The sequence below is a fragment of the Buteo buteo genome, chromosome 5, assembly GCF_964188355.1.
Source record: "Buteo buteo chromosome 5, bButBut1.hap1.1, whole genome shotgun sequence".
NCBI classification, from domain to species: domain Eukaryota; kingdom Metazoa; phylum Chordata; class Aves; order Accipitriformes; family Accipitridae; genus Buteo; species Buteo buteo.
The window spans coordinates 4,838,034-4,850,430 of NC_134175.1; the positions used below are offsets into that span (position 1 = coordinate 4,838,034).

The 12,397-nt window shown below is 38.9% G+C and overlaps 1 protein-coding gene across 5 annotated transcripts in view; it reads right to left on the reverse strand.

Annotated features, from left to right (window-relative positions):
- The window catches only part of RERE (arginine-glutamic acid dipeptide repeats), a 256,784-nt gene that overhangs the window by 75,142 nt on the left and 169,245 nt on the right, over positions 1–12,397 (reverse strand). For all 5 annotated transcript variants that reach the window (XM_075027303.1, XM_075027299.1, XM_075027302.1 and 2 more), the window contains one exon: positions 5,123–5,221. In XM_075027303.1, coding sequence (XP_074883404.1) covers positions 5,123–5,221 — 99 coding nt within the window. The remainder of the gene's footprint in view (positions 1–5,122; positions 5,222–12,397) is intronic.

Here is a 12,397-nt window from a genome sequence, read left to right on the forward strand (position 1 = left end):
AAAGATGGCTGAAGAAAATGAAAGGAGAAAGGTGGTTACTCTGTAATCTCACATTAGCAAAAGATATCCCATGGAACACATGCCCAATGGCTAAGTCAGTCCCACTTTCCCAGCTACACTGACCTTGCTCTAGCAGTGAGCATCACGCCGCATGTCAGACATGGCATTTAATGGTAGGAAACCTGTAAGAGGGCACTGCCACCAGCTGTATCAAAACAGAGGGCTTGCTCCATGGCTTCTTCCCAAATAATGCATCTACTCTGAACTGCACTGCCTTCTATTTGAAACTGCAGCCTAACACTAACAAAATTCCACCAGGTGATGCTGCTGAAGGTTGGTCTATAGGATGCATGCATAGGAAGTGCTTAAATACAGCATTATATATGACAACCGCTCAGCAGACTTGTCCACAGAAGTAAATTCATGAGCATTACAAAAGAAACCAACCCCCCCGCACCAAATCATTGCTGGAAATTGATGTTGTCAGGTGTGGCATAAGCCTTTATAAACAGGAAACAGCTGCTGTTAGAGCTGCATGTAGATGCATCAGTAAAGAAGTTTCTTTAGCTGCTTTTATAAAGCAGTGTGGAAGACTGGTTTTCACAGTATGCCTCTGAATTTACATACTGGATTAAAACAGGTTTGAAAATAGCCATAGGTTTAGAAACACAAGGGAGGAAACAAACCTCCATCTTCCTATTTACAGAGCCTTCCATTTAATTCAATCACTGGCAAATTTTATCCTGTTTAATTTGATCTAAACCTCTGTAACCACATCATCAGTAGCGAAAGTAACAGAAGTTCCATTCCTTATTTTAATCAGTTCTGATCACAGCAAAGCAGCTCTTACTCGACAGTTTGGTCACAGGCAACATAGCTGTTTTAATTAACAAGAAAGGCTTTAGCTTTAGGCAACAGATAGTCCACAAAAGAAGTTAAAAGCTTTATAAATATATAAATTTTCAATAAATTTGAGTTATTCACACAGTGTTGTATCACAAATACTACTGAATACTACAGAGACCTGTGCTGGATGCAGCATTGCTATCATGTGCACAACAAAATCAACCACATGAATCATCCAGCGCAGTGGAAATGGAATCGGTCAAAATACTTGTGCAAGTAATAGGCCAGCCAACTTACAGAGGATTTTTGACTTAGGGAAGTGTAAAGTTTTAAGAATTAGTTTTGTACTAAGTCCATTCTTTCCCTGCATCAATGTGACTACACCACCCACCCAGTTACTCGACATTGCCACAATGCTCCTTGCGCTCTGCTCTCTGTTCTCCACCCAGCCACACAACCTTACATCTCCCCTGCAATAGAACTTTCCCGATGCTCACCTTAAGAACCTGGCAGAAAATCAACTTAAGAATAACAAAAAGGGGGAGTGTGACTTTTTTGGGGTCCAGAGGCATGGCAAGCAGCAGAATATGATCATAGGACGAGAAAGGCATGATTTACATTATTTCAATCGGTCCCATGCCACAGAACCTTTCTCAGTTAAGGACATTAACTAACCAAAGCTTCATACCTGGTGTGATATCTGCTTATTTATCCACGTTGTAAAAATTAAGTAAGTAGGCATTTGCTGGGCCACAAGAAGAGATTAATTCTAACTCCGGCATAAATAGGGACATGGTTTGGACGTGGGTCTTCCCTTCGAAGTGTGTCTCCTGGATTATCAGCCAGCCACATTACAGAGCCTTCCTCGGGCTCATCACTTGCCATCATGAGATGGAGGGGTAGAACACACTTAGTAAGGTTCTCACCAAAATTTAATTGTTTTGGCCAGACTTTGAGTTTGATATGTCAGCATTTTCCGAAAAATACTTCGTTGTGGAGCTCCTATGCAGCTTTAGCATCCTATGGATCATGCAGAAAGAGTTTTCGTCCGTTTCACAGAGCCAACAATAAGGAAACTTCCCTTGCAAGTCTCAGAAATACTCAGAAGTGCAGTACAGCTGCTTTAATCTGGAGTTTTCTACAAACTGCCAGGGACAAACACGCTATGAAGTTGTGCAGGTGGAGCTTAGCTGTCTATAAATAAGAGCACAGTTTGATCTTTGGCTCTGCTGAGTCTGGAGGGCTGCCAAATGTTTCTGGAAACTTGGATGGAACAGAACAAGAACAAATATGATAAAATGAGCTGAGACCGACAATGATTTATAGAGTCAGTGATCATTATTCTGTACTCAGAGTTTGCACTTCCGGAGTAATGTTTCACTTTGCAATAAACTTTGCTTTTTCTATTCATAAGGGTCTATTCTCTATCATTTAACATGGAGCGCTCATCAAGAAACCCAGAGGTGCAGCAGCTATGGCATTCAAAACAGTGCAGCTCATGGAAAAAAACAAGGAGAGGGGAAAAAAAAGTCTACACAGGGAAAAAAAAAAGGTGTTGGCCCTGTACTGTTTAACCATGAATGTGGGAAAGAATGTATGCAGAGAAAACAGAGGTTAAAACAATGTGAATACAAACTTACTAAACACAGGACAGCATACTTGAAGTATTTGTTCAGACACTCGGTTCCCTAAACAAAACTCCCTTTTATGACAAGATAAGTAAAATTTATCAGGAAACTGTGTTCTAGGCTTTTACTCATCTTCTCCTACGCTTTGCTGCCAATGTTAGCACATGATCCTCTTTCACTCTACAACTTCAGGCAGTCTCCTTACCACAAAGGTTCTTTGTTGGATTTCAGAATAAGCCTACTTTAATACAGGTTTATATGGCCTGTTCTACCCCTAATCTAGCTCTTGCAAAAAGGTTTACATAAGGAGAGAGCAAGCATACTTAATTCATTGGAATAACTCCCTGAAAGACTTTCAGAGAAACTAGAGCTTAAAAAAAAAGTCTCTCCAGCCATTGTCTGAATAATTAAAAAAATGCTAAGAGACCATGAACATTTCACCCATTATTTATCAGTTCTATTTCATAGCACCAATGCCAACTTTATTAGTAGCTTAACAGGACCACAAAATTTCTATTTACTTCTTCAATTACTTTACCAATTAACTAGCTTAAAAACTCATTCATTCAAAGGAAAAAAAAAAATCCAACACCCAAACTTCTCTCTTGTCACTTTTACATGAGCAATGCTGTCTTGTACCATATCAGATTCTTTTCATTTATATACCTGGTAAGTATACATGACAAGTTGAATTTCTATCCCTATTTATTCCAATATGGTACATAAGAGAGAAGCAGCTTTTCCAGCAGTGAAAGGTAAAAACGATAAGCGAGTCTGAAGTTCTTCTGTGATAAATATTTTATCATAACTAACTTCCAATCATCTGATTTTCTATTTTAGTGCACACTGCAGCCTAATTATTGAGCTAGGAAATATAACATTTTTCCATTTTCACAAAACCAGACATGCCTAGTCAGCTTGCTAAAGCGGTACTGTCTTCTTACATGTTACATTTCACATAAATCTATTCTGTTAAGCATAATTAACATGAGCATGAAAATGCAAAATATTTTTCGGATGTAATCCAAGTGAACTTGTTCAGCATTTCTCCTGCATACTGAAGATGCACAAGTTGTGCTTTTTTTTTTTTTTTTTTTTTTTAAAAAAAAACAGTCAAGTACTTGTGTGCTAGCTTAAGCTGCAAGGTCTGACAAACAAAGGGTTGTAATGCAACAGGCATTTGGATTCCAAATGCTGCCAGAAAATGCATCTTGTGTTGAATGCAGTATCTAAGAATCTGTTTGTTTAAAAGGTGTCAGCAAATTAAGAATCTATAATGTGCTCCCAACTTCACATGATTTATTGCAGTTTACAACCCTACAGAAAACTGTTTAATAAGCACAGTTGCATTACATCATGTGTATAAAAATTAAGCCAGCAGAAACCTCACAATTGCAGCAATTAAGCTGTGGAATGAACCACGAGAAGCACCTTTGCTTCACTAATCCTCACACAGGTATCATCTCCCCCAGATTCTGGAAGAATACCCAGAAATAAACAAATGTGGTCCATTTGAGTGTGGTGCTTTCCCAGCAGCACACTCTCTCTGTCAACTACAGCTTTTACGAAGAGGTGTCTTTCTCGGGTCAAAATTTTTTTTTCCACTAACCAGACTGCAGAGCAGTATCTTTTAGTAGGCTAATAACAACAGTAACATTTCAATCCAAAGCCATATACACCAAAAACCTCAATCTCTACCTGAAGGAAAGAGGGACACCTTTACATGTTCCTTAACTGCCTGCTCTACAGCCCCAAACCTAGAAAGACTAACTACCAGCACATGCTGAAACAGCAGCCATATGGAAGAACCAGCACAGTGACTACTATTGTGTAAGTTGACAAGACTTGTGGTGTACGAGCCCAAATCCCGCCACGATTCCAGGTCCGTAACTGTGAGGACAGAATACTGCACTGCGTCTTTACTGCATGCCCCAAATTCATCATGGCCATAAATTACTTTGGGAGGTATATATAAGATGGATGCACTGTCTTCAGTACAGTTTTGGAGCCTGACAATTTCTACATACTTTAAAAGTGGATGGCATGGCTAAATGTCAGCATTCAGATAATCTATTTTTGGTCTGCTCTTTGTCAAAGATTCATCCATCAAGAACTATGCCAGTAAACACTTTCTAATATTCCAAATGAGGGAAAGAAGGGACTTAAACTCTGTTTAGGAGAAACACTGATATCCAACCTCCCATTAGCCAACCTGAGCTGACACTGTAAGGCTCCTCTAATACCAGCAGAAAAAAACATGGACAATACTTTGTATGTCTTTTACATCTTGTCCTACGCCAATTAATGAATGCTGCCAGCCTTCCTGGAAGTGAAAATGAAAGTGAAATTTAGAGTCCAGAAGTTTTGCAGCTGTTCATTTACCCTATAGCATCCTCTCAAAAACAGTCACTTGATCTCCTCCTCTCTTATTCTACTATTAGAAAAGTATTTCCCCCAGTCTAATGAAGTTCGGTATATCAAACAAGGGCCCACTAATTCAGAATTGTGCAAAAATTTATCATGTGTGGCAAGTAATTTGCCCCTCTTCTTCCCCATAAAGATAACCTCTTAAAAAAAAAAAAAAGAAAGAAAAAAGCAAGAGAAGCAACATGAACTATAAGGCTCAAGGGAATAATTCATTTCCCTACCACTTCATCTTCAGTCCAACACTTCTCAATCAGTTTTGGCACAGGTTTCTTCACCAAGCGCTGCAGGGCTTTTCCAGCATCATAGTTACTTTCATGTAGCTAAAAAATAAAGAAGACAAATAGATCATTCAATGGAATTAGCAGTGATCTGATATTGGAGAAAAACCACTAAAGGGGGCCACATGAGATGTTCTATGCCTAATTACTTTTACTGTTGATATATGAAGTGAAATTTAAACAACCTGAATGGTAATTGGGGTTTTATTAGTAGAAGAAACAGCATTAAAAACAAGTATATTTTCCCCTTCCTTCCTAAACTTCTCCCAGATAATGTTTGAGCCTATAAAGCACTGAAGATTTTTTTGGTTAACTTAAAAAAAAATATTTTTTACATTAGAAATTCAAAGGAAAATTTTAAAACACTCCAACAAAATATTTTTCAAAAGAAGTCGTATTTTATGCAGGGTATTTTGTTCAGATTAGTAAAACCAACTGGAAAAGCTAACATACAGGAAGGATTGCAAGTCATGGGATGTCAAGTTTACCCATCCAGAAAATTATCTTTATTTTTATTGCACTGCAAGGATCACCATGCTGTTGGAAAACAAGTATGGAAGAGAAACAAAACCTCGACAGATAACTACAGGAGTACATAAAAGCAATGAGGGATGTTTAAGTTGACATGACTGTTTCAGCTGGTCACAGCCTACAGCGTACCTTATTTTCTACCACAAATTCGGTATCTATATGATCAAAAGCTGTCTGAAGTAGACAGTAGACATTTAAATCAGGGTGAGGCAGAAAAACAACTACACTAAAAAAAACATTCAACACTGAACCCATGAGAATATCTGGCTCTTACCTCTTGATAGAAAACATTTAGCACACTGTAGATATATAGCCTGTCCTATCTTCAAAGTACAGTGGGATTTTAAGAACCGAAGGACTAGTCAGGAGCCTGCTCTATGTCTTCTAAAAATGATCTCAAAGAAAAAGGGATATTGCTGGCATGACAAAAACCGAATTATCTTTCTGCACCCAAAAGGGAGAACGATTTGCATACAAACTTCCCCACACAGACAAGAGGCAGTTTTTCTAAACGTGCTAAGCAAACCAAAGCTTCAAAGCTATCGATTAACATCACAGAATTTTACAGACCCTCAAAAGTTTCTTTGCAACAGGAACAATCAAAATGTGATCCTGCACACTGATTATCTCCTGCTCTTCCTTCCCACCCAGAATTTATCCTGAGCCATCTGCATCCCACTCTTTAGAAGCATCCATGCTGCTAGAGCAGTGCTTAATCAGTCTCAGAAAACATTTCAACAAGTACTGTAACTCTTGAACTTTTCCCAAGACTGATGAACTGAACAGGGATCAAGATACAATTACTGAACAGCCACAAGATATTAACTACTTTGTCACTATTAATATAAAGTTACAACAAAACCTGATTACAAGAGGAAAAAATAGCTCATTTTTCTTATGTCAAAAGGCTCAAATTTTAGAACAGCATTCTGCCTCAAATAAAAATAGCAAGATTACTTTCTCACTGCTGCTCACTTTAGCTATTGACATGTCTCAACCAATTCCTAAGTACCAATTATTTACATTTGACAATGGTCAGACCCCTTCTACCCTTGGGCTACCTTCAAACAATACTGTTTTTTCCTTATATTGCTTCTTTTGTCTGGTCTTAACTCAGACTGCAAGCTCTTTGGTGCACAAGAATGCCCTGCATTCATACTGCATCCACCAGCATGACAGAGACTTTTAAAAGCTCTAAGTAAATTACTCAAATTTACTTCTGTTAAGTAGATCTAAGTGATTTCTACTAAGAAATAAAGGCAGACATCTGAATCAAAATAGAAATGAAGGGAAAAAAATCACTGGCCCTACAGAAAGTTTTTTTAGTGAGACTATAATAAAAATTAGTTTCCACTGAAAGCCAGCTTTGTACAGTTCTCCCACTAAATAATCTCCCTATGAAAGGTTTGTGCACTGACTTTTGAAAGCCACCATACAACTTACAGAAGGAAGAAAGTCAAATGGCAACTTAGACTGCTGTGAAGACTTTTACACCAAAATGCAGACATGAGTGCATATATATAGATGTGTGTGTATTATACACACATATATAATATGTTTGTTTAAAGCTGCAGCACTGTTGAACCTAGGTTTCAGATGGGACAAGCCTGCTGTAAGAAAGCCAGCATGGCTCCAGAGTCACGGTACTTCTGTGAATGACAGGGCAGAATATTCAACAAGCCTTCAACAGCTGCAGCAGAACTTGCCAAAAGCTGGGAAATGGAAAGCAAAGCTCTGCGCTCTGTACAGGACTCACGCAGCTGTGAAAAGAGAGCACATCTGTAAGACCTGGTACAAAGCAGTCTTCACTTTCACTTCCTGGCTTTTGTCAACTCAGGTTTTGAATAGCTTGTGCATCTGTAAGTACGCTGCTTTTTTATAAAACAGGGTTGACTTGTTCCAATAAAAATGATACCATAAATGGACAGGGAATTTCAGAGAACAACAAGTGCCCATTTGCACATGAGACACTGTGGGCTATCATACTGGGGCACTTTATGAAATGGTGGATTTTGGATACCACATACCAAGCCATGCCATCTTTCCAACTATTTTATTAGCATCTCAGTTTTCTGGTCATGAATGCCACAGAACAGATTGTGACAGTCTATAAAGCCAATCTATTTGCAGTACGAAGTGCACTGGAAATTACTTTGTTTTCTTCAGTAAAATCCCTGCACGTGAACCTCAAGGTATTAAGAATCAGAGCTAATTTATTCCATTTGCTGATGAAATTTCATTTCCACATAATTTTGAGCCTCATTTGTAACACCTGAAGAGCCAAGTTTCCAGAAAACAATTTGATCAACAATTGTTACTAAACACCTCAAACACGTGGTCTGAGGTCCAAAAACACAGAGAACCAGGTTAGCTATAAAAGCAGAAGTGCATAGCCCTCTAAAAAAAATTAGGCCACTCAAAAGTCATACTGCATACCTCCTGCTGACAGGGATGAACATGTTATCAGCTGTGTTAAACAAGAAATTAATACATTATGGGTTACACATCACATAAATTGGCTCAAATCTTGTGTCATCAGTAAGAACAGATCTTGCACTGATGAAGGTGCTCTTCTACCTCCACCAAGTTATTGGGGCATTCAAAATTTATTTATACTTGAGGGACTTCTAAAGAAAATAAAGTACTTCTAAAAATGAAAGGTCACTACCGGGCAAAGACATCCAATCATTACCTGCAATGTGTTTTTAGAACAAACAGTTATGTTCCCTTAAATGGCAGCCTGAGCATTTTTTCTTTCCTTACCAACAACTAAAATAACAATAGCATACAGGGTGTTACTGCAGTAAAACAAGCACTCGGCTAATATAATGGGAACAAGAAAGAAAGCTAAGCCAGAGTAGTTTTCTATTCATTTTCAGCTTTCTATATGACACCTACAGGGAAGTTACAGATACTCTGCTCAATAATTATGTGTACCTTTGCAGAGTAACCATATGTCGTGGTTTAACCCCAGCCAGCAACTAAGCACCATGCAGCCGCTCGTTCCCCCACCCCCAGTGGGATGGGGGAGAAAGTCGGAAGGAAAAAAGTAAAACTCAAGGGTTAAAATAAGAACAGTTTAATAGAACAGAAAGGAAGAAGCTAATAACAACAATAATAAAGTGACAATAATAATAAAAGGATTGGAAGATACAAAACAAGCGATGCACAATGCAATTGCTCACCACTCACCAACCAATGCCCGGTTTGTTCCCAAGCTGCAATCCCCCCAAGGCCAACTCCCCCCAGTTTATATACTGGGCATGATGTCCCATGGTATGGAATATCCCTTTGGCCAGTTTGGGTCAGCTGCCCTGGCTGTGTCCCCTCCCAGCTTCTTGTGCCCCTCCAGCCTTCTTGCTGGCTGGGCATGAAAAGCTGAAAAATCCTTGACTTGGTCTAAGCACTACTTAGCAACAACTGAAAACACCAGTGTGTTATCAACATTCTTCTCATACAGAACCCAAAACATAGCTCTATACCAGCTACAAGGAAGAAAATTAACTCTATTCCAGCCAAAAGCAGGACACCATAGAAAACAATGCTTCAACTTCCAAAAAAAAAGTTTCCTCCTCACCCCCCTTCTTCAGCTATCTGATATCTGCAAGCTACTGTGAAGAGATGCATTAACACATCAGAGCCATCAACAGCAGCTCACACTGCTGTAAGTCAGGGAGATGTATTACCTGAGATCACTTAGTAGAAACCATTGCTTTCAAACCTGTCTCCCCAGGTGAAATTTCCTAATGTACAACAGAACAGTGGCTTGTAAATCTGCCTCTGTTGACTACATCAGTGTCAGCTTCCATGACTGCACCTCCATGCAAGTGAAACAATGATCTCGGTCCATCTTATGCAAGCCACAAGACAAGTGATAAGAGTAGAAAGCTATACTTGCAGTGCCAGCGCTCAATGCCAACACACAAACAACACTACCGACTTCGAACTTTTTTTAACTTGTTTTTTTTAAGGCTCCTGTGGTATGCAATACCTACTCAAAGGCATGAAAATAAGATGTTGTCTTTTCTACTGGGTACACATTGATTTCTCTCCTTGTTTGCGCTCCAGCACTGGGAACAGATCCATCTTAAAGAAAAAAGGACTGTTTGTTTTGTCAGCTCACCTTGCAAATGCTTTTTTCTGTGCATGCCGCTACCTAAAAGGTTTTTCATTTAGGAAATTTGACAGCGTTGAAGAGAATAGTGCTTCTGTTTCTCTTCCCTCTTTGCTCCCTCCCAAAACATGCAGTAATGCCAAAGCCTCTTTGTAACTTGGAGGGCATCTTTATTTTGCCTCAAGGACAACATGTGTTTTTTCCCTGGCAGGCCTATTGCCCAAGCGGTTCAATCTGCAAAAAAAAAAATAATCAGACAAGCCCAGAAAGAATGGACCAGTCTAACGGGCAACTGCTCTGGTTACTGAAAATAAAAGAGTTTACAGACCATCAGAACTGTCCCGAATCAGCAACAGAAAATATGAGCATTAACTTCTGACCAAGTAATTACATTAATAACAATCACAAAACCCATAAGCACAGCCATGAAAGAAGAGTCATATAACAGAGAAGACACAGATGTGAAAACAAGAGACCTGCTACAGGTTTAGAGTCTCCTGAAAAATGTTACTTTCAGCAAGCAGAAAAAAAAAGCTTTTATAATGGCCCGGAATAGGATAATGCAGCAAAAAAGGAAAAATATTTTTTTTTTTATAAGTGCCAGACTTAAATTTAAGTGTTTCAATCTGGCTCATTCTCTGCTTATTACTTTCGGTCATTTAATATATATAAGCACTTTATTGGCAAGCAACTCAAACATATAAATAATAGCTAATGATGGCTGTCTATGGTTTCATTAACTTCTGGTTGAACTTTTCAAGGTATTGCTATAAACACTAGATTACTATCCTGTCATCTAGAGAATCACCATTTTTACCATTAACTCTGCCATCTAAATTTTGAACCACTGTGACATTACGCATGTATACAACTGCAACAAAAGGAATCAACACAAAGGTACTTATACTTTAAAAAAGAAAATACAGCAACTTCTGCATCACTGGACAGGATTTTAGATTAAAGAAGAATTCTGAATGCACACGTGTCCAAAAACCTCATTTATATTACAACAGTCATTAAACAATGCTAGATCACAGGCAAGCCTTATTACCATAAAGTCTGCACATTACCACAAGGTTTCAAGTTTCTACTACAGCTTCTCAGAAGAGCTGCCATTTTCTGTCTGCGTGATTTTGCAAATAAATTCTCCTTTTGGCATGGCTCAGCTGTCAGGCACCTCTGTTCTGTAATGAACCCATGAATTACATCTTGCAGCTCTGACATCTCTGGTCTTGCTCATCAAAATATTGTTCTTCAATTGTAATTTATAACTTAATTTAAATGTCCCTTCTACTGTGACCTTTTTAGATCAGAATGGCATTGCATCTGGCAGCTTCGACTTCAGCAAGGCATCCTTTTACAATTACAGTCATTATGATCTCCGTTGAAAAGCCCATCTGAGTTAGGCTGCATTCATGCTACAATATTAAATAATTGCAGTCCATTAAGAACACTGTTAGATTCCAGAGTCTTTTTCTCTAAGGAAAAATTGCTACTATACAGGGAGAAAGTAGTACTGAACTACTTTGAAACCTACCCAAAGCCAATAAAAGCAGCAGGGATTGCTCAGCCAGAACACACTTTTGTGGGGATGCAGTCACGTCCAGCATTTATAGGACAGCACTGGAATTCAGGAGTTCTCCAGGTTCGAGTGCCGGCTCTTCCAGTGAATGATCACCGGTCACGGACAAATCACATCACTCGTCCAGGCACAAAGATATAAAGCCTGACCCACCAAACATGAGGTAAACGCTACCGATATTGCAAGAGCATTTTGAGACTCAGGTAATACACGAGTCAAAAGAAATTTTTCACTACTGCCAAGTAAGATACTTCAGTGGAATTGTAAAAGAAGGTATTTGCCTGGTACTGCACTGTCGATATTTACATAACATCCCTATTTAAGCACCAGTTATCTTAATCTATGCAGGCTTAAGAGCATTGTAATTATTAATGGGGGATTTGCTTCTCTCACTGAAGGGGACTATGGTCAAGATACCCAGTAGCTCTCTGTAAAACTGTAGCATGTTTAAGAGGGTAGAAAATAAAGAGGAGAGAGAAGGAAAAAGACAACAAGGAGAATGAAAAGCAGAACAAGAATTACTGCCATGTGGCTTCAGTAGCTAGGTCTTTCAGTGTAATTACTCTAATTCAAGCACCTAATTTAATACGAAATGTAATTTAGGCCACTTCTTTCAGTAGCAGAGCTGACAAATTTCAGCTTGATGCAGATACTCTTTATAGCTACAGACATCTTGCCCTACTATCAAATGGAAAATGCTCCATCGCAAATACATCTCATTAGGTGAAACAGCAAAATCTATTTCCAAATTTGCAGCATTCTTTAAAGTGCTCATCCTCCAAAATGGCAAGATGTGATTTTTATCAGCCGTGTCTGATACCCAACAAGACGCTAGCCCCAAATGCCCTTTAATTCTGGGAATTTCCTTCCCCCCTCCTCTTGGAAATTCTACCTCCTCCCCACCTGCTGCAACACACTAAGCAATCTGGACCAGAGAAAAAAAAATATACTGCCCTCTCAGACAACAAAACTACTTCACTGAGCTCCCTCT